Source organism: Orbicella franksi, chromosome 11 (genome assembly GCF_964199315.1).
Source record: "Orbicella franksi chromosome 11, jaOrbFran1.1, whole genome shotgun sequence".
Taxonomy (NCBI): domain Eukaryota; kingdom Metazoa; phylum Cnidaria; class Anthozoa; order Scleractinia; family Merulinidae; genus Orbicella; species Orbicella franksi.
In genome coordinates, this window is record NC_138155.1 from 8607808 (window position 1) to 8631530 (window position 23723).

General features: G+C 37.9%; 2 protein-coding genes across 2 annotated transcripts in view; one reads left to right on the top strand and one right to left on the bottom strand.

Annotated features, from left to right (window-relative positions):
- Positions 1-23723, top strand: part of LOC145502054 (proprotein convertase subtilisin/kexin type 4-like) — a 297387-nt gene that overhangs the window by 230988 nt on the left and 42676 nt on the right. The window lies entirely within an intron of this gene.
- LOC145502887 (uncharacterized) lies at positions 5575-13650 on the bottom strand. Its single transcript, XM_081482288.1, has 7 exons — positions 13581-13650; positions 9156-9271; positions 7976-8023; positions 7678-7683; positions 6976-7089; positions 6482-6609; positions 5575-5727 (listed from the first exon to the last, which is right to left on the bottom strand). Exons 3-6 carry the CDS (start codon positions 8019-8021, stop codon positions 6500-6502), a joined length of 276 nt encoding a protein of 91 aa, XP_081338414.1. The 5' UTR covers positions 8022-8023; positions 9156-9271; positions 13581-13650; the 3' UTR covers positions 5575-5727; positions 6482-6499.

Sequence of the window (23723 nt, forward strand, 5' to 3'; positions counted from 1 at the left end):
GCTTTCAACTCACTGTTTTGCTCATCTTGCAGTCTTAAGTTTTGAAATAGGCTTTGATTAGAAATTATCATTCACAAGATTATATGTACTGAGGCTAATTTTACTTGCCCACCTGACCAGACCTCCAAACTTCCATTTTCACTTGCCCAAGAGCAAAATTTACTTGCCCCAGGCAATGGGATGTGGGTTTTTCCCTGCCCTGCTTGCTAAGACTACGAGTATTCCCTCTTTGGCTTAGGGCCTCTTCATATGAGCCCAGTCAACCAGCCTGGCTCATTTTCTGAGATCTCACCTGGCCACTCTTTCCTTCATAAAAATTTTGATGTGTTCATATATGTATGAGAAGCCAGGCTGGCCCAGTTACTGAGATCTCAGTTTTTGCGTCCAAGATCTCAGTGACCAGGATGAAAATTTCCCCATATGAACGCTCCAGCCCGGGTAACCAGGACGAAACTTTTTAGGCAAAATAGCTTCACTTTTGCAACACAGCACTTGGGCAGTTACCTCGCTCATACGAAGAGGCCCTTAGTCTATGTATCATGCGTGACACAAAAGAAAATCAACATATTTTTCTCGCTGTTTTCATTTGCATCACACACAATAGACTAAGCGAAAGAGGCCGGGACTACTCATAGTCAATATCTGTAGGCCCAATAAGATGGTACAGCTTTAATTGCTACATGCACTTGTACATGTACATAAAACAAGTCCATGACTCAAAATCAAACCCACAACTTGCTTGCAACTGTAACATGGACCACATAAATGATGCAGGATTTAGTTGCAGCCTCAGACATTGCTCAGTGATAAAAGATGAACAAAACCTTTGCACAACATGATCATCACCTACTAAATTTACAAAAGCCACACATAATGAGTTGTACCCTCTAAATTGGCCTAAGGGTTCCCTTGATTAGAAGTGATTGATGCATGTACTGCATGTACGTTTACAATGTATATAGTTCCCATGTACAGACCAGGGTTGTCATTAATTTTTTAGTCACCTGTAGCCTTATTCTCCACACCCATAGCAAATTTGTTACTTTGTGGGTGACTTCTCTAAACAACAGGGAATTTCACCTGTAGCATCAAGGGAAAATCAAGCATACTCAGCCATAACAGGTGTTACGGCTTACAACCCTTAATGACAGCCCTGCAGACATAGCATACCAGTACAAGTAAATAACCTGTATTTAGTCTTAAAATGAGTGATATAGAAGATGTTTTATACTAAGTAATGGACCCTTAGCCTCAAGTTCTCAATTGGTATTGATACATGCATGTTCCTTTGACTCCTTTACATTGTTTGCAATTCTTCTTAACAAAGAAAATATGTACCACTGGTGATGGCCGTACACTCAAAAATGTTTTGGTTTTTAAAACTGTAGTAACTTTTAGCCTTTTATACAAGTCATGTACAGTAGACAAAAAAAATATTATCGCAGGCTCAACTGTTATTACAGCTTTTCATATACAGATACGTGTCAGTAAGTGTAGAGCTACATACATTGATTATACAAGTAAAGAAAGAAGTAGAGCCAAGCACCCCCATCAAGCTTGAGTTTGCCCTACACTTACTTCTAGTATGTCATGTGTTGTTCACAGCTACAGCAAAGTTACATGTAAGTTTAAGATTTTTTTGGCACTATTGTTATGCTGTTTTGACACTATTTTTGAACTATTTTAATACTATTTTTATACTATTTTTACAGTATTTTCATACTGTTTTTATACTATTTTGTGCTATTTTTATGCTGTTTTATACTATATTACTGTATGCCATTTCTAGACTATTTTAAAGCTATTTTCATATATTTATATTGTATTTGACATATTTTTTTTCATAAATGATCCACTTTAATTTTTAAACTGTTTAAAGTACTATTGAAATATGTTTTGAGACAGTGGATTTCAATAGTGTTTTAAACAGGTTTTAACACCTTTAAAATCAGTCGAAAAATATGTTAAAAATATAATTTTGCACCTATTTTGTACAAAATACTTTTAAAATTGTCATTTAAACTAGTTTAAAAATAGTCTTGCAGATTAAAAGCTGTTTTTAAAACGATTTGTGCCCTGTTTTTATTCCGATTGCTGTGTTCCTCGAGAGATTTTTAAAGTAGTTACAGACTATTTTAATTATATTTTTTAACTTAGCAAAGGATTTCGAGTTTTGGAATTTTAACTATATTTTTAAAAGCTTTTCAAAATACATTTCAAACTTTGTTTCAATAGTGTTTTAAACAGGTTTAAACACCATTAAAAGCAGTCGAAAACTACGTTAAAAATACACTTTTCGCCCTGTTTTTAATCTATTTCATAAAATAGGTTTAAAACAGTTTTTAAAAATAGTATTTAAATACATTTAAAATAGTGTTAGGTTTGGTAAGGGTAGTGTTGTGATTATCACGATTTTGAGAGCGTTAGTACTCAGCGCTGATGAAAAGCCCGAAAATCATTTTTATACCAGGTTTAACAGTGAAATTTCTTCTTTCGAAATGTTAGAATTTTAGGTGTTACAGTGTCTTACAGGGTAGCGAATTTGCCGATTGAAAATGTGTGCATAATTAAGAATTTTGAGGAAGCGAATTTTAGTGATTTTAGGCGGCTCGTCGTGACCTTGATAATTAATCCACAGAAGTATACTCAGCCTTAGAAGACTTGTAAACCCCTGAACAATACGTTTCCAGGCTCAAACTGGAGTGTTGTTGTGATGCCGATTAAACAGAGTGAAGTTTATGATAAGGTATTAGTCACTAAATTTTGCGTGTTTTTGACCAGACCTGGGACCGTAACGAATTTGGGATTTTGTTTTTGCGGGTTTAGAAAAATAATTAAAGAAAAAAATCCCGGCACGTTTCTAGGCTTACCATACGCTATCTCTGAGAGGAATATGAAAACTTTGTTTTTTTTTGTTTTTGTTTTTGTTTTTTTGTTTTTCATGTGCGACGACTGGCTCTTCGTTAGTGGACATTCCCTCTTGAGTCTTTTTATTCAGCAGTACTAGTGTTAAACTCGAATCTTGTCTATTTCGCGTAAATTACGTGAGAAACTCATTCACAAAGGTGAATACTCATAGTAAATGCGATCTTATATATATTTCATATGGTTCTCGGCTTGTTAGCACCACATATCACCTAATTAAATAATTACCTGGAAAGGGGGGGGGGGTTGGGAAATGGGTGAAATATGCCCCAAAACTTAGTCATTCCCCCCCCCTCTCATTAAGCAAAAATTAATTTCAACCCCCCCTCACATAATGATGATATTAAGGCTACCCCCCTTGAAAAAAGTCTCCTCCCATATATAACAGAGGCATTCCTTTCCTGCTGCATGACAGATAGGAAAACAGTTCATAGATCAGAACACCCACGAGTCGATAAATTTGTCCGTTTTATGCTAATGTTAGTATTTATAATTGAACTCTAATAACTCTTCCACTACTTTTCCAGTTTGCAAAATGGAATGAAAAAGTAATGCCCCCACTGTATGTATTGAGGCTGTCTCCGTAAGAACCGACCACTGATTTTACTTCGAAAATTCGATTTTTCTCATAAGCTGGAATTTCGAAGCCCTTACCTAGTCAATCACTAAAATGAGTTTTGTTTCATTAAAAATTCCAATTGAAGTTTTCTAGGATTGATTGAAGTTCAGTCCGCTCGACCCAAGTTTAATGCCCGCCGAAACTGGAAAAATAGCACACATTGCCGGCGCTCTAAAAAAAAAATAATATTCGCTCAAAAGTCCCAATTCCTTTTTTTCAGCTATAGATATATCATAGCAGTTTGTTTAGCCATGTTGCAATTATAATTCAATGTAGTTCCTTCAACGGTTAAAAGAAGATTTTCTAGCCGTTAAATCGAGTTTTGAACCAAACGCGAAAATAGCTCTACTTTGAAGGCACGTTTTAAAAATGTGGCACCTGTTTGAAACTGCTGAACTACATGAATAGAAAGTATAAATGTCCCTTAATTCAAAACAATAAAATTTGTCTGCCCACCAGGTTTTCAAAACTAACGACCGCTTAAAGTTCAGGAAATTTTGAAAATATTGCGGTGAGTAACTAACACACTCGCCTTCGTAAATTGCTCCGATAAATTCCCGTAAATTTCTTACCTGGCTTCAAGATTAAAGTTTTGGTCCTTTGTGGCGATCTTCGAAACCTAGGTAGCATTAAAACTGCCAGCATTTCCTTCCAACTGTAGGTTTGTATATAAAGTAGATTTATGCGTTCCTCATCTATGTCGAGCGTGACCGTCACATGCTTCGATGTTCTTTGTATTACTGACCATTGTTTTCCTCGAAGCCGGTTTAACCATGTAGACTCCTCTTGAAAGGTTTGTAGCTAGAAGCACTCTTTTGGACAACTCTCGGCACACATACATGTATGAACAGTAAACGGTGATTCGGGAAGCCAAGGAAGGATTGATTAATGCCACGGCCATTTTGTGTTCACAACAAGTGATTTAGTTCCCAATCTTCCCGTGAGTATAGCGGGAAGATTGGGAACTAAATCACTTGTTGAGGAAAAACAATGGTCAGTAATACAAAGAACATCGAAGCATGTGACGGTCACGCTCGACATAGATGAGGAACGCATAAATCTACTTTATATACAAACCTACAGTTGGAAGGAAAAGCTGGCAGTTTTAATGCTACCTAGGTTTCGAAGATCGCCACAAAGGACCAAAACTTTAATCTTTAAGCCAGGTAAGAAATTTACGGGAATTTATCGGAGCAATTTACGAAGGCGAGTGTGTTAGTTACTCACCGCAACATTTTCAAAATTTCCTGAACTTTAAGCGGTCGTTAGTTTTGAAAACCTGGTGGGCAGACAAATTTTATTATTGTTTTGAATTAAGGGACATTTATACTTTCTATTCATGTAGTTCAGCAGTTTCAAACAGGTGCCATATTTTTAAAACGTGCCTTCAAAGTAGAGCTATTTTCGCGTTTGGTTCAAAACTCGATTTAACGGCTAGAAAATCTTCTTTTAACCGTTGAAGGAACACCATTGAATTATGATTGCAACATGGCTAAACAAACTGCTATGATATATCTATAGTTGAAAAAAAGAATTGGGACTTTTGAGCGAATATTATTTTTTTTAGAGCACCGGCAATACGTGCTATTTTTCCAGTTTCGGCGGGCATGAAACTTGGGTCGAGCGGACTGAACTTCAATCAATCCTAGAAAACTTCAATTGGAATTTTTAATGAAACAAAACTTATTTTAGTGATTGACTAGGTAAGGGCTTCGAAATCCTAGCTTATGAGAAAAATCGAATTTTCGAAGTAAAATCAGTGGTCGGTTCTTACAGAGACAGCCTCTTAAATTTTACATCCAACCCCCCCTCTCTCTTATTGTCATTTTTTCCTATGCCCCCACTCTAATCCCCCCCCCCTTCAAGTAATTATTGCAGAATCCCTTTAGACTCCCTTAGGTGATTTTTGTCTTTTATAATTTCTTCCATCTTTTCCAGTATTCCCCCTTTTTTTAGTACCGCTCGGATCGGGAGTTTTATCGCAATTTGTTTAATAACAGGATGACAAGAAAACAGACCAGTTCAACCAGTTCCATTTATGCCCTCTTTTTATTAACATCCATTTATGCCCTCTTTTTATAAACATCACTGTTTTCCCCAGCCGTTACAATTATCACCCACGCTTGCTTTAGCAATCTGTGATCTGAATCCTGAGTGCTTGCGTTTCAAAGCTATCCATCTTTCTGTGGAGAACAAAATTATTTCGTGTGTTAGCCCTCGTTTCCACAAAAGAACTAGACAAGGTCAAAAAATAGACTTGTTCAACCGTTTTATTTTCTCGACGGTCTCTCGACCTCGTGGTCGACCAGTTTCTACATATCACATGACTGACTGTGACTGATTGTGTGGGGCTGGGGTAAACCCTACACTTGCAGAAGCTCCCTTTAGCAGTTCATAAGGCTTAAGTTATATAGTTGCTTTCATTAAAAGTTAAAGGAAATATAGCGACAATTGACTAATTCTCCCTAGCCTACCGATTGGCACAAATGTCGTTTGACGTTGTAGAGGTATCGTAGGCTGTGGTAGTCTGAAAAATCCTAACCACTCCGAAATATAATTTGCGTGTGCTTCTTTCCAAGTGACTGAAAGTTTCCCGAGTTCTAAGGGTATACTTATGATTAAGACGTCTTCTATATCAGTTATATGGTAAGAAACAACGATTCAGTTCAGGAGTGGGCAAGGCAAGTGTCCCGCATGCAATGTAGTTGCTTATGAATTCTCAAAGGTTGTTATATGGTGGCTGCGCTATTGTACTTGACAATGCACCAAAAGGACAGAAATCTGTCGTCACCGGTGCCGTCGTTCTCAGGAATAAGGGTAACACTATTGGATGAAGAGTATATCGGAAAGAATGAATTTTCCTTTACTTGAGGCTATTACTAAGGAATTCATTTGACTTAAGTTATTTAAACATATTTGGAGAAAAAAAAACCTTACCGATTGCAGATTTCTCTTTTAGGAACAAGCACCACAGGTTTTTGGACAATCATTGATAGTAGAGAACGGGTTGCTGTGGCAGTGGTCGCTCAGGCTGGGGCAGTCCCACCTGTGATCTTCACAGGGGTCTTTGAAAAAGCAAGCAAATCAAACTCAAACATTATACCGGTATAATTTCGAGTAAAATACAGAGGCCCAAGCTTAATGCCGGTCAAAAATAAAAAGTGCAATTTTGTCGGCATAACAGTGCCGTTTTTCGACGAAACAACTATTAAGTTGTTTGTACCCCTGTGTTACACTGAGATACCGCGCTGTAGTTTATCTAAAGACTGCGTACTACCACTGACCCACCATAGTATACGGAATCGTTGGCAAGGCGCTTTACAGCCTTCTAATTTGATCCCAAGGTTAAACGAGGTGGAAACCTACTTGTAGCATCTTTCACAGTAGAAGGACCAATTGAAGCTGAGAAGGCTAGATTACCAAGCACTTACCGCAATTGACGGCACAGGCCTTGGGGCATTCACGTAATGTTGCATACGGGTTAGAGTGACAATGACCGTCCCGTGCCAATACGTTACAGTCCCAACGCGAATCCTCACATCCACCTAGTAAAGAATTGAGCATTTGCATAATTAATTTTAAACCTTTGCTCAGACTGTAGTCAGATAATCGATCAATTAGAATTAAATCAACGCGACACAACCTTATTGACAGAGTACACTAGTACAAAGTAAGTATTAAAAGTCATCCAAAATGAGTCTTTTTTTATCATTAAATAGATCTGTTTCCATGCCTGAAATCCCATGACACGGATTGCCTTTATGATGTTCTTCGTTCATAAAAGAAACTCAAGCTAACTTAAGGATATTAAAATGTTTGTTGTCACTGACTAAAAAAAGTTGTTTTGGACGTTTCGGTTAAAATACTGTAACCTTCTTCAGCATGAAAAAAAAAAAATTATGCGTCATTGGCAATAGGCATTAAGCATTCTCAATACATAAAGAACTCATAGGAATCTGACCTTTTAGGATTTGAAAATGATGAACGAGTCATCTAAACCTCATTCGAAATTATTATCGCTACTTTTTATTCGTAAAACTTGGAGTTAAAGTTCATTCTCAAAATAAGTCTATTTAACACTCTTCAGGGTGTTGCTTTTCTTTCTGCATGGTCACGAAGGTAGGAAACCATACCTGCACCTGCAAAGAACAAACAGAAAAGAACATAAACAACGAGGAAAATTTGAAAAAGTTCTGATAAGTTCTTGATCATAAGAAAGCGTCTTGTACTTTTTATTGATGCTTGTTTAAGTGCATGACTCTATTCCCGCATGCGCACGTGTGCGTGGGCGGATGCTTGCGTGGGCGGTTGCGTGCGTGGGCGGGTGCACGCGTTAGTGGGCACGTGTAAGTTAGTGTGCGCGGTTGAGTACATTCGTAAGCAGTGCGTTCGTGAGTGTGCTCGTGCGCCGGCGTACTTTTTGATACTTACAATATCCGACGAGCATCAGCAAAAGGATTCCGCACTTGAAATACATGACTAGCAAATGGAGAAAGATAAGATACAGTCATGCAAGATTAATTTCATTAACAGCCTTTTTTCCAAACTCACAAGGAAAAAAATCTTTAAGTGTAAAAATTCAGTCAAACTATAAATAAAAAATTGGAGCTCTTAACCAGAAAAGCTACACTATTAGTACGTCTAAAATGTCTCTACAAAAAGTTCTTTGTAAGGCTTCTAAAAGGCTTTGCCGGTTTAAACATTTTTGAAGAATTTTTCTTTGTTCTAACAATTGTTCAGGATTATGAATGCAAAGAAGAAAAGATCTGACTAGAAATGCTTGCTAAACATAACAGTATGGCGATAGGAAAAAAAAAGACCAGATGAGTGGCTGGCAACAACTCAAGGCAAATTTTATTCGTTCACGGAATTGTAGACAACAGTGAGAACCAAAACGGAGAAATAAAACTTTCAGAATTTAGACAAAAAGATTTACAGGAAAAGATCAGTCGAAGGCACTCCATTGAGAAGAGCATCTACTATTTCCCAATTTCCTCTATCCATTTTTTGTAATGTGTGGAATTTGATTAATATAATTGTAAAAATCTATTAACCATCGTGCAGTTTTCTCACGCATCACTGAGCGGTATGCCAGACTTGAAGGTCCTTTGTCTGGTCTCGTCCTGTATCAACTTCCTTAACGTACCATACTATTTCTCTCGCATAAAGTTTTCAGAAGGTCGATCGACTGATACATGGCTTTTTGCACTTGCCAAATTGCATCCATTTAAATTTTAAAAAAAAGCGAAAATGTTCTAATTTAAATTAAACGCGACTTTCAAACAATCGCAAGAAGTAGTACCACGCAAGAAAAACTAGTCTTTTTCAATCGTATAAATTAGTTTCTGCAAAATGCAAAAAATCGCCCATTCGCAAAAATAAACGTACTCCAGCAAAAACTTATTAGTGCACCACCGTATGTCGTCATATTTTGTCCAACTCACACAAGTATTGACATCTGAGGGCCACGTTTTCGATCAGGAACTAGCACTAATTGCGCTCGATATCTTTCCTCGCTAATAATCTAACCTTAGTACTAGTCCTCCGTCCCACGGACACTAAAAATAAGCCATGAAGATATCCAGGCATTTTCTAAAAGACTATGAATTACCTTGTATCAACGACGAACCAGGTTTTCTTCTCTTTGTCTTGATATGTATCTTCTGCAGAGTCTTCGCAAAGATAGTTGGAACAACTGCAGTCTCCAATATATGGTATCAGCAATATCTGTTTAATATTAACAAGTTTTCATGATATTTTTAAGCTAAGGGCGGATTTCTATGGTTTCCTTTTAGGATAAAAAACAATTACGATTTATTATACATACAGGCGCCATCAAAACAAGATAATTAGAAACTATAGACACGAACATCGGTCTCGGGCACGAGGGATTCTGAATAAAAGCATTTGTATTCATGACCGGCGTGGAAGTGCTCAGTTACCTGATTAAATCATAAGCAAGACGTGTGAAGGCACACGTCTGATTATAATTTCATTAAACTGATGCATTGATAGTAAACACAACTATGCATTTACAGACACATACGTATATACACTCTTTTTTATATAAGAATATATTTTATTTAAGCAATAGACCACTCTTTCTATGGGTTTACTGGCGCAATTAACAACACGGGATGTTGGGAGAACACGAGAAAAGCTTCAAAATCACGAGCCGTTATACGAGCGATTTACAAGCTTTTCGAGTGTTCTCCTAACATCCCAACTGGTTTACTGCGCCTGTAAACCTATAGAAAGAGTGCTCTATCGCTTTTATGAAATAAGTATAAAAAATACTTTCAATTAGAGGAAGATTTATTATACTTTCGCCTTCGCGATCAAGTTGCTTTTTCTCATCAAATATATGAGATAACGCGACAAACCAATCACAGCGACTGGAAGAATGCCGGAAGGTACAGACTCCGCGTCGGACAAGAAACACACAGAGCAAAGCGACGAAAACATTTCACGTACCCCAAGAAAGTTTCAAGAAAGAAAAGGAAAAGGTTATCGGTCAAAACAAAACGTATAAGTATGCTGAAGAGGAAATGCAGGGATTTGTGGGTGGAATCGGTCATCACGAAAGAAAAATTCTCTACGAAAAATGTGCAAGTGGTCCAAAACTTCATGGCCTTGACAAAGCGATTCAACGCAATGTTTAATAATAACTTTCCCAAGTTTTGCGAATGGAATAAAGGTTAGTTACAGAAACCCTGCTTCAGAAATTTATTCAGAATCTTTTTACTTATGCTGAGAGCTATGAAGTCCCTGTTTCTCTGTATTTTGGTAAATGAAAACTATCGTTCGAAAGCTGAGCTTATGGAAACCAAATTCGTTTATCGTGTTATGCATTAATGCATCGAGTTTAAACTCAAAATTTCTGATAAAAAGAAATATTTTCCCTACTTTTTTGACAACCCAACTTGACCATTCAAGCCCAGCCTTCGTCCTCCAAAGACCGTGGAAAGCACCGAAAAAAGGTTTTATAGTCTCCATAATTTTAATCTCAAGCGTAACTGGAGTTGGCGTAAAATTTTTGCCGTGGAACAAAAAAAAAAAAAAAGAAGAAAACTTTATATGACGAAAAACTTCTGGTCCTTTTTTTTCCCTACTAAATTTCCATGTATATGTTGAATGAAAAGATATTCGCGTTATTGATATCTGAGCCGGTAAAAAGCAAAACTACTTATTGCATTTGTTATCACTAGAGTTGCAAGTTCTCTAGTTCCCGCTTAGAGCAGCCATAGATCGGGAACCGTGGTTTACCGGTACAATAGAGCATAGGTTTAGCAACTCTTATCAACTCTTTATAAAGGAATATCGAGGCTGAATTTTGTGTAATTGTACCAACATTTTAAGATTAAACCCAAAGCTGAGATCTTGCAAAGAATGTAGTTTTTTTGGGTTGGAAAACTTAATTATTCACCCTGGGTAGAAAAAAAGAAAACACACACTTTTACAATCAGAAAAATTAATTTCGGCAAAAATTAAAACAAATCGCTGATTCGCAAAAATAAAACGTACTCTTGCAAAAATAAACGTACTCCCGCAAAAATTTAGTGCCACACGGTACGCCGTCATATCGTGTTCAACTCACACCAGTATTGACATCTTAGAGCCACGTGTTTGATCAGGAACTAGCATTTCGCTCAATTGAACTCCTTTCCTAATATTCTAACCTAAAAAAGTCCTCCGTCTCACAAACTTCGCCCTAAAAATGAACCATAAAAATACACATGCACTTTCTAAAAATCTATCTATTAAACCTGGTATCAACGACGAGCCAGGGTTTCTTCTCTTTGTTTAGATATGTATCCTCTGCAGAGTCTGCGCAAAGATGTATGCTAACAGCAATATCTATTTAATATTAACAAGTTCTCATGATATTTTTAAGCTAACGAAGGATTTCTCTGGTTTCCTTTTAGGGTTTTTAAATAATTACGATTTATTATACGTGCAGGCGCCATCAAAATAAGATAATTGGAAACTATAGAAATGAAAATCAGCCTAAAAGTATTTGTATTCTTGACTGGCGTTGAAGTGCTCAGTTACCTGATTAAATCATGAATAAGACGTGTGGTGGCACACGTCTGCTTATAATTTCATTAAACTGATGTATTGATAGTAAACACGACTTTGCATTTACAGACATCTGTGTAAATACGATGTTTTTTTTTTTTATATATATATACAAGAATATATCTTATTTAAGCAATAGATTACTCTTTCTATCGGTTTACTGGCGCAATAAACCACGTGGGATGTCGGGAGAACATGAGAAAAGCTTGTAAATCACGAGCCGTTAGGGGAATGATTTACAAGCTTTTCGAGTGTTCCTCCACAACATCCCAAGTGGTTTATAGTGCCGGTAAACCCATAAAAGACTGCTCTATCGCCTTAATGAAATAACTATAGAAAATGTCTGTCAATGAGAGGAAAATTTATTGTACTTCCGTGATCAACTTGCTTTTTCTCATCAAATTCATGAGCTGACGCGACAAACCAATCACAGCGACTGAAAGAATGAAAGCACAGACTCCGCGTCGGACACGAAAATCCGTAGAGGAAAGCGACGAAAATAATTCACGTACGCTGAAAGTTTCAAGAAAGGAAAATGGAAAGGTTATCGGTGAAAGTAAAAAGTAAATTAATTAACTCAAAAGTATTTTGACGGGTAAATGTAGGGATTCGTAGGTGGAATCGGTCATCACGAAAGTAAAGTGCTGTACGAAAAGTGTGCAAGTAGTCCAAACGTCATGCGCTTGGCGACGTGATTCAACGCAATGTTTAATAATAACTTTCCAAAGTTTTGCGATTGGAATAAAGGTTAGTTACAGAGACGCTGCTTCCGAAATTTATAATCAGAATTTATTTACTTATGCTAAATGCTATAAAGTCCGTGTTTTTCGAAATGACGCGACAAACCTATCACAGCGACTGAAAGAATGCCGGAAGGCACAGACTCCGCGTCGGACAAGAAACACACAGAGCAAAGCGACGAAAACATTTCACGTACGCCAATAAAGTTTCAAGAAAGGAAAGGAAAAGGTTATCGGTCAAAGCAAAACATATAAGTATTCTGACGGTCAAATGCTGGGATTCGTAGGTGGTATCGGTCATCACGAAAGAAAAAGGCTCTACAAAAAGTGTGCAAGTGGTCCAAAACACTTCATGGGCTTGACAAAGCGATTCAACGCAATGTTTAATAATAACTTTCCAAAATTTTGCGATTGGAATAAAGTTTAATTACAGAAGTTTAAAGTTTAATTACAGAATCGTTTTACTTATGCTGAGGGTTATGAAGTCCGTGTTTCTCTGTATTCTGATAAATGGAAACTATCGCTTGAAAGTTGAGCTTATGGAAACCAAATTCGTTTATTGTGTTATGCATTAATGCATTGAGTTTAAACTCAAAATTTCTGATAGTAAGAAATATTTCCCTACTTTTTTGACAACCCAAATTGATCAGTCAAGCCCAGCTGACATCGACCTCTACAGACCGTAAAAAGCACCGAAAAAAAGGTTTTAAAACTTCCTTAATTTTAATCTCAAGCGTAACAGGAGTCAGCGTAAAATTTTTGCCATGGAAAATAAAAGATAAAGCTTCAAACGACGACCAACCTCTGGTCCTTCTTTTTTCCTTGCAAATTTCCATGTATATGTTGAATGAAAAGCTATTCGTGTCATTGATATCTCAGCCAGTGAAAGGCAAAACTATTTTATTACATTTGATATCGCTAGAGTTGTAAGTTCTCTAGTTCCAGCTTAGAGCTGCCCTAGATCGGGAACCGTGGTTTACCGGTACAATAGAACATAGGTTTATCGACTCTATTGACCAATTCGCGCGTATATGGTATCTCAGTTATTTTCTAAAGGAATATCTGGGCTGAATTTTGCGAAATTGTACGAATATTTTAAGAATAAACCCAAGGCTGATATCTTGCAAAGAATATAGCTTTGTGGGTTGAAAAACTTATTCCTTTCTCTCAACGGCAAAGCTAGCAAAAAATAATCCATTAAGACATCGATCACTCACCGTATGTTCAATGCTGATATCATTTTTGCCATAAGTTATAGGTGACATGAAAGGTTTTATTGCCTGCAGTCTGTCTCCAAAGTTACTTCAACTAATAATATTCACAGAATATTTTCAGCTTCAAATCAGCATAAAAAATAGCATTATATAGCCTGGGCGGAAAACACGAAAACACTGTCTTTTACAATCGGAAAAATTATTTTCCGCAAAATGCAAAAAATCGCCGATTCGCAAAAATAAACGGACTTTCGCGAAAATAAACGTACTCCTGCAAACATTTAGTGCCATGCAGTATGCCATCATATTGTGTCCAACTCAAACAAATATTGACACCTGAGTGAGATCCATGCACGTTTTATGTCAGGAACTAGCATTTTGCTCAGTTGAACTCCTTTCCTGCTACAGTGGAACCTCGAGTTAACGAAGTCGCTGGGGGCCGGCCAAATTTGTTCGTTAAATCGAGGGTTCGTTATATCGAAAACCTCGATATAACGAATTTGAGGGGAAACAACCAAAATCTTCGATATATCGAGGTCATAGTTAATAATTGATTTGTAACACAGGTGACTTCTGTCACGCAATTCAATGCAATTTTCGTCACCCAGAAGTGCCGCGTTTTGAGATGCAATTCATGAAGCATGGTGGCTTTCAGTATCAATTATTTTCACTTTTGAGCAGACGCGCAGGCTTTGTTTGCAAAAGAACGACACTTTCAGAGTAGCGATTTAAAAATGTTACAACATAGAGGTTATACAGAAAATTGTCTACGCAAAGAAGGAAACGGGTTTCAGTGTTGTTACGTTGCACTGCCCAACATTTCCGGAATCCAAAGAAGATAGAGCAGAAGTTAATTGATGTCGAAATACTATAGTGCCAATGTCTATGACATATAATAAGCTGTTGAGTGAAAGGTTGCTGTCTCTTTACCCTAAGGATTACAAGCATTTGTTGACTGTTGATCTGTTCAGCGTTTATCTTTTGTGGCGTGTTGACACTGTAATTTGTTATATCGAGGTAAATTTAACGTTTGGGCTTCCGGATTATGTTCGTTATATCGAAGAATTCGTTATATCGAGATTTGTTATATCGAGGTTCTGTTCCATACATTTTACTGTAACTTTGGCCGGGACCTAGAATATCGTTCGTTATATCGAGGACTTCGTTAAATAGAGGTTCGTTAAATCGATGTTCCACTGTACTCTAACCATAATACTACGCCGTCCAAGAGACTTCGCACTAAAAATAAACCATAAAAATATTAGAAATAATTTCGATGCTAGCACCATCAAAATAAGATAATTAGAAACTATAGAAATGAACATCACTCCGAGGGCATTTGAATTCGTGACTACCGTTGAAGTGCTCAGGTACCTGATTAAATCATCAACAAGACGTGTGAAGGAGCACGCCTGATTATAATTTCATTATAGACTGATGTATTGATAGTAAGCGCGACCATGCATTTACAGAAATCTGTGTAAATATACTCTTTTTTTTTAGATAAGAATATATTTTATTTAAGAAACAGACTACCCTTTCTATGGGTTTACTGGCGCTATAAACAACGCGGAATGTTGGGAGAGCACAAGGAAAGCTTCAAAATCACGAGCCGTTAGACGAGTGATTTACAAGCTTTTCGGATGTTCTTCCATTATCCCAAGTGGTTATTGGACCTGTAAACCTATAGAGAGAGTGCTCTATCGCTTTTATTAAATAACTTTAAAAAAATAATACTGTCAAAGAGAGGAAAATTTATTATACTTTCGTGATCAAGTTGCTTTTTCTCATCAAATTCATGAGATGACACGACAAACCATTCACACCGACTGAAAGAATGCCGGAAGGCACAGACTCCGCGTCCGACAAGAAATGCGCAGAGCAAAATGACGAAAACATTTCACGCACGCCAAAAAAGTTTCAAGAAAGGAAAGGAGAAGGTATCGGTGAAAGCGAAACGTATATTAATTAACTGAAAAGTATTCTGACGAGGAAATGCAGGTATTTGTAGGTGGAAATGGTCATTACGAAAGTAAAAGGCTGCACTAAAGGAGTGCGAGAAGTCGAAACTTCACGGGTTTGGTAAAGCGATTCAACACAGTGTTTAATAATAATTTTCCAAAGTTTTACAAATGGAATAAAGGTTAGTTACAGAAACGCTGCTTCCCAAATTTATTCAGAATCTATTTTCCTATGCCGAAGGCTATGAAGTCTGTGTTTCTCTGTATTTTGCTAAATGAAAACTATCGCTTAAAAGCTGAGCTTCTGGAAACCAAATTCGTTTATCGTGTTATCCGTTAACGCATGGAGTTTAAACTTAAAATTTTTCATAGAAAGAAATATTTCCCTTATTAATTTTTTTTGGAAACCCAAATGGATTAGTCAAGCCCAGCTGACTTGGTCCTCCACAGCGCGTAGTTAGCACGGAAAAATCCTTTTAAAACTTCTTTAACTTAAATTTTACGCTGACGTTACGCTTGAGATTAAAACCGTAACCGGAGTCAGCGTAAAATTTTTGCCGTGGAAAAAAAAAAAAAGATAAAACCTTATTTGACGACTAACTTCTGGTCCTTTATTCTCGGGCAAATTTTCATGTGTATGTTGATTGAAAAGATATTCGTGTCATTGATATCTCAGCCAGTGAAAGGCAAAACTATTTATTACATTTGTTATCTCTAGACTTGCGAGTTTTCTGGTTCCCGCTCAGACCTGCCAGAGATCGGGAACCGTGGTTTACTGGTACAATAGAACATAGGTTTATCAACTCTATTTACCTATCAGAGCGTGCGTAGTATCTCAGTTGTTTTGTAATTAACAAATCAAGAAGCCTAAACCGTGTATTACACTGTGATAAAACACGATGAGCATTTGAGAACACAAGGGAAATGTGGAAAACAAGATCCGCAGGCAAGTGTCTTCTACATTTCTCGAGTGTTCTCAAATGTCCGGAGTGTTTTATCACATTGTATCACACGGCTTAGTCTTCTTTATTTGCTTTATGATATAGAGTTTACACGTCGCGAGTAGAAACAACAAAGAACACAGGTCGACAAACTGACGCCATTTAATACCACTTAGATGCTACATGCATCGTGTCAAAACTTTCTGCTGCTTCGCACAGAACTCCATCATCACAAAGAAAATGTTTTTCGCTATCTCTAACAAAAATGTTGAATAGATGTAATGTGGCGAAAAACAATAAAACACGCTTTTTCTATGTTTTATACTCTGATAAAGCATGGCTTTTTGACCAATCAGAGCGCGCGCAGGGTATTGTCTATATTATAAGGGAATATTGAGGCTGAATTTGGCGAAATTGTATAAATGTTTTACGAATAAACCCAAGGCTGAGATCTTGCAAAGAATGGAACTTTTGGGGTTGAAAAAATTATTCCTTTCTTTAAACGGCAAAACTAGCAAACAATAACTAAGACATCGATCACTCGCCTTATGTTCGATGCTAATATCATTTCTGCCATAAGTTATGTGTCATGTAAGGCTTTGGGCGCTTTCCATTAGACCAAAATTTCCGAAATTTTTGAAACGGAGACAAATGGTAGGGAAATTTCCAGGGAAAAGTTCCAGAAAATCCAGAAATTGTTGAATTTCCGAATAGCGAACCATTCAACCGAAAATTCTGGAAATTCCGGCATGAAAATCAAATGTCCTCTTTTTCGGAAATTATGCAAATTCGCGATTTTCTTTTCAGCGCTAGTTCTTTTGGCCGCGATCACAGCGAGTTGGACATCTCACGCAAGGATAACGTAGAAGCGTATTCGAAAATGGAAATATTTTAGAATCATTCCACTTATATCTCGATAAATACTAGCTGCAGCTAAATTCGTGAAGAAAGCGTTTTATAAAAATAATGCCCCCGTAGTGTACTCGTTTGTTTTGCGTAGGCTGGCTAGGAAATGTCCAAAGATTTATAACGCGTGCAGAACCATTGTACGACTCAATTAACCCTTTGTTTTGCGACATTTTCGCCGCCGTTGTGGTTTGTATAAGGTCCCTACTGTTGTGGACTACAAAAAGTCACGATGTCGACATATCAGTGTTCTGTTTGCTTCTATATTTGCCATTTAAACCTCAAAGTCATTGAAAAATTCCAAGCGAACAAAGCTGTTCGGCTTGTCGTTTGGCACACTGGAAAAGTCTGTACCATTCACCCATAGAAATTTCCGGAAATTCACACCGGAATTTTTGTTCGAATGGAAAGCACCCTTAATTGCCTTCAGTCTGGCTCCAAAGTTTCTTTAACTAATAATATTCAGAGAATATTTTCAGCCTCAAATCAGCATAAAAATAACATTAGTCAGCCTGGGCGGAAAACACGAAAACACAATTAGTTTCCGCAAAATACAACAAAATCGCTGATTCGCAAAAATAAACGTGCTCTCGAAAAAAAAGAGAAAAAACTAACGTACTCTCGCAAAAATAAACGTACTCCCGCAAAAATTTAGTGCCACGTGGTATGCCATCATATTGTGTCCAAATTCCACAAATATTGACATCTGAGGACCACGATCTCGATCAGGAACTAGCATTTCCCTCAATTGAACTCCTTTCCTAATATTCTAACCCTAATACTAATCCGCCCCACTGACTTCGCACTAAAAATGAACCTTAAAAATATCCATGCATTTTCTAAAAATCTATCTATTAAACCTGGTATCAACGACGAGCCAGAGTTTCTTCTCTTTGTTTCGATATGTATCCTCTGCAGAGTCTGCGCAAAGATGTATGCTAACAGCAATATCTATTTAATATTAACAAGTTCTCATGATATTTTTAAGCTAACGAAGGATTTCTATGGTTTCCTTTTAGGGTTTATAAATAATTGCGATTTATTATACATGCAGGCGCCATCAGACAAAGTAAGATAATTAGAAACTATAGAAATGACCATCAGTCTAAAAGTATACGTATTTGTATTCATGACTGGCGTTTGAAGTGCTCAGTTGCCTGATTAAATCATTAACAAGACGTGTGAAGGCACACGTCTGATTATAATTTCATTAAACTGATGCATTGATAGTAAACACGACTATGCATTTACAGACATTTGTGTAAATACGATGATTTCTTATACAAGAATATATTTTATTTTAGCAATAGGCTACTCTTTCTATCGGTTTAATGGCGCAATAAACCACATGGGATGTTGGGAGAACATGAGAAAAGCTTGTAAATCAGGAGCCGTTAGGGGAGTGATTTACAAGCTTTTCGAATGTTTCCCCCAACATCCCAAGTGGTTTACTGTGCCAGTAAACCCATAGAATGAGCGCTCTATCGCCTTTATGAAATAACTATAGAAAAACTCTGTCAATGAGAGGAAAATTTATTGTACTTCCGTGATCAACTTGCTTTTTCTCATCAAATTCATGAGATGACGCGACAAACCAATCACAGCAACTCAAAGAATGAAAGTACAGACTCCGCGTCGGACACGAAATCCGTAGGGCAAAGCGACGACGACAACATTTCACGTACGCTGAAAGTAAAGGGCTTTACGAATAGTGTGCAAGTAGTCCAAACTTCATTCTTTTGGCGAAGTGATTCAACACAGTGTTTAATGATAACTATAACTTTCCAAAGTTTTGCGAATGGAATAAAGGTTACAGTTACGGAAACGCTGCTACCGAAATTTATTCAGAATTTATTTACTTGTGCTGAAGGCTATGAAGTACGTGTTCTCTGTATTTTGCTAAGTGAAAACTATTGCTTGAAAGCTGGGCTGCTTAAACAGATTCGTTTATCGTGTTATGCATTAGTGCATTGAGTTTGAACTCAAAATTTCTGATAGAAAGAAATATTTTCCCTACTTTTTTGACAACTCAAACTGATCAGTCAAGCCCAGCTGACATCGTCGTCCCTAGACCGTGGAAAGCCCCCCAAAAAAGGTTTTAAACCCTCCATGATTTTAATCTCAAGCGTAACCGGAGTCAGCGTTAAATTTTTGCCAATCGATAAACCTCGAAATACAAGGGAAATTTGGTTTTCGACGAGTGGGAAACTACTTTTTAGTATTGCATTAAAAACAATGGATCAATCAGGCGAAAAACGAGAGAATGACACCATGGGAATACCTTCGCTAATGAATAATTCAGTCGCGGACCGATATTGGCGACATCGCTAAGCAAACCGGCGCCCTCCTCGTGGGAGGGCTTACTCTGTCTCCAACACCCCCCCCCCCCCACCCCTCAAAAAAAAAAAAAAAAAAAAAAAATCGAGTTTTTGTTATGCCACAACTCGCACATTTGACATTTCAGCATTTTACGCCTGTTTTTCGTGGTTACAACTTTTTCAGTTCTTGCGACATTCGGAGTCTTTGGCTTTTCTTTCACGCAGAAGACATCCATGGTCGTATTTTGAAGAAAGGTAACGTTTTACACTTTCTTCGTTTTTACGGACTATGTCAGAAAACGTTCTAAGAAATTCCTTGAAACTCGCGCCTTTGTTTCTTTCATTCAGAAAAAGCAAGCAATGTTATCCGCACCTTACTCTCCCAACCCACCCTAGCTGGTTGTCATTACGAAGAAAGCTCTTCTTTCCTAATTTTTTTCTGTTCCGATTCCTAATCATTCGGCGGTGGCAGACCGAAGAGTCCAACTATTCATATTCACCGTTTTTTGCAGGCCAGCAACAAACCCAGTGAGTGCCCATGCTTCCGAAATCTTCCATGTTGATTATACACGGTGAATGGAGAAGAGTTTTTTCCTGGTTGCGCGAAAGTATCCTTTTAATAGGGATGTTGAGGTATCTGCACCAGTTTATTAAATCAAAATTGGAAAGCGGAACGTCTTTGAACTTAACTTTTTTTCTATAGTTGTCTCAACTGCCGAAGAAGGCAAGTGAAGATCTTCGTCGCCTGATAGTCGATCGTGCGATGCACAGCTTTGATGAGTGCTCCATGTTCCACATACCAACGCAATAGTGGAGCATACGACAACAACTCTTAGGCTGACAACGCCCCTACCAGATTTCTCCGTCGCCTCTCTTTCTGCCGGTCCGCCGTAAGTAAACCTTCATGTGTTATGGTACGGCTCCGTCAGGGTCCTGCCGATTGTGAAAGAACGGCGGCATGTCTTCAATTTTTCGCCACAGAGGTTCAGGGACCTCTGTTTCCACTTCCGCAAATCCAAACCAAGTTCTAGCTTTCAGGCGTTCTGTGATAATAGGCGCCGCGCCTGTTGGATTTCGATAGTGCATGACTTTTTCCTTGCCGTAAGGCATCTCTCTGAACATGGTTGACAGTTAGAGCGCGTTGGCGTCGTAGCCGATAATTTGCTTACAAGTGCGTGGCTCGCAATGTAGTGCGACCTCATATTTGTCACTACCACTTCGTGGTGCCGCGTGAACACAAGACTTTGGGCGCCGACAACTGCTGCCTTCAACATTTCTTCAGCTTCTTTACAGGGGCTGTAAAGAGGTAATGCAGAGATGAGGTAGAGGTAGTGTAAGCTCACCCCTGGAATGCTAACCGCGTCTTTCAAGATATCTATACTCTAATCAGCGTAGAACGTCTTAAAAACGCTTTACAATACATTATGAAATAATTCAAAGTTTAAACTGTAGGTAACACGAGTCTATAAAAGGACCTAATTACATTGTTTCGCATCAAGGTCTTGTACACAGTCTTCTCGTATAAATACATCCAAAAGCTAAGGGATTTGTTCCTGGGAAAAGTCTCTGAGAATAGTCTTCCGAAATATGTTGAAAATTATGCGTGGGCTATAGAAAAAAAAAAAAAAACGTGTTCATAAAATTACATTTAGTCTATGGTGGTGGATCCAGATGCGACGGGTATAGACCCCTCTCCCCGTAAGACCAAATGGTTACGTTATTTATTATTGACGACGCAGGTCTGCTCAAGGTTTACTATAAATACAAGAAATGTGTGTTCCAAGGCTTCTCAAGAAGAATGACAGTAACGTTCGACCGAAATTGATGGTTAATATATTATAACGTGTAACCGCTAGTTATTAACCGTGAAACTTCTTTAACAGCATTTACTGAACACATGTTTGAATCTCCGTTTCAAAAGTGATTAAACCGTCCACATTGTGCCGTTTGCATGCTGACTGCGAGTATTAATAAAAGAAATGTCGTTGAAGCATACCAGAGTAAGATTTTCCATCTCTTCGACAACATTGACAGCTTCCATGGCGACAGATGGTGAAGTTACAGTACTAGTGGCTGCCTCTTTCTCGTCTGTAAACAAGACCCTTAAGGTTTTTCGACATGTTGCGCAAATACCTGAGAAAAAAAAAACACTAGCTGTTAGTAGTTAAATATGCAATTAGTAGAAAATAATAATAATAATAATAATAATAATAATAATAATAATAATAAAACTGAATCCAGGCGACTTGAATAAAAAAAGCGTGCAAAAAGTCAATCCACCTGAGCCAACTTGAAGAAACACTCCTGCCCTCTTTAATATGATTTGAGAATCACGTTTCCCTATTCCTCTGTCACACTTCGGCCAGGTTCTGTCACTTTTGCCGTGATTTGATATATCAGATGGAACCCTGCACCTCGTACTAGACCCTCTGGTCCACCCCAAACAAGCTTTGCACGATGCGAGGGACATATTGTCATAGAATGTATGTTAACAGGAGGAGAGAATATGGCTGCTCGCCTAAGAATTAGGTCAACTTCGTCCTTTGGCCCGGAAAAACCAAAACTGGTTGAATGGCTATCGATCCGCTTTGAACAGGTTAGCAGAGGTATGATTACCGTTTCTTGTTTCCTGGATCGTTTGTCGAAGCCACAGGTTCCTCCAACTATACTTTTGAACGAGCAGCAAACATCCATAATGCAAAAGACGACACGGAACGCAATATTGACAATGTTTACATCTTGTCTCGTTTTAAAATGCCAATTAAAGCGAATTTCTATAATTGAAATAAATTGACAATTGACGGGCTTCGATAAAACGAAGGTCACGGACCATTCCTGAAAATTCCAGAACATCAGTCAATCATTTATACAATCATTACTTTAGCGGTTTCTTGAGTTTGTGATACGAAGAAATGTTTTCATTACCGAAAACCATTTTAGACTACTGATAGGGAAAGATAAATGTGAATATGACCACATGCTACCTAGGCCGCGGTATTCCTGAGTACTTCCCTTACTCAGGAAGGCAATTAAGGGTGAAGGGTGTAGCCTCTGGAGAAGAAGTAATATAAAGATAAATATCTGTAGAGCTAGGATGGGGGATACTAAAACTCTCGGCCTCGCAAAAATGGAAATAAAAGTGAATATTGTTTTGAACGAAACTCAGTTTTGACATATATAGTAAAGGACCGAGTCCAAAGAGGGTGGAAAGAGTTTATGCGTGACACGCAACGAAGGCAAAAATTTGTGTGACAGGTGAAAAACAACTAAAAGAGATACGTGATTCGTGAATTTATGAAAAAATATGGTTAAAAACAGCTAAAACTATAAGTGGCACGTGAATTTTGTTAAAATTTGTGCGTGGAACGCGAACACAACCCCCCTGCCTCCCCTCCAAAGTTTCTTTGCCGCAGTTGTCGATTTCAGTTCACCTCGTTTTGAATTAATTTGCGTTATCCCGCTAAACGAAAAACAGATGTCCTTGAAATAACGGCATTTTTGCCCGCATCTTATTCGCTGTTCGGTTCAAGAGTTATATTTAAACAAAGTTATTTTACGTGAAGTGATTGCAGCCTCATTTTCAACGAGATGGGAACAGAGAAACATCGAATCAGAAAAACCCCGAATACCCTGTGTCAACAACTCACGATCGGGAGGCGGCGCTGCACTATTCCGCTGAGCTATATTGCTTTTTTGTGAACGATTCAGCAATTTCAGGACCGCAGCCCTCTTTTTTGATACAGCAACATGAAGGTAGGAGGATATCATGTTAAATGACTTGTAGATTGAACTTCAAATGCGAAACAATTGAGTTTGCGTGTGTATGTGAACATTTCCAGCCAATTAACGGCACCGTCGAATCGGCGCATCTTATCCAACTTTCAAATTTGATTAAATCGCTCCGAATCATTTCCCCAAAAAATCCTTTGGAGATCGAAAAGAACTACTTATTGCCTTCCAAAAGCCAGATTTTCAGTCAATTATTTTGTGTAGCACATAGTTAAATAACGCGTTTCTTTT

What these genes read in the sequence shown, in the direction of transcription:
- LOC145502887 (XM_081482288.1), bottom strand. Translation starts at nt 8,021, where the DNA reads ATGTATTTCAAGTGCGGAATCCTTTTGCTGATGCTCGTCGGATATT. An exon ending in GGCCTGTGCCGTCAATTGCG is followed by an intron (nt 6,610 to 6,975) that starts GTAAGTGCTTGG and finishes GCTTTTTCAAAG; the next exon opens with ACCCCTGTGAAGATCACAGG.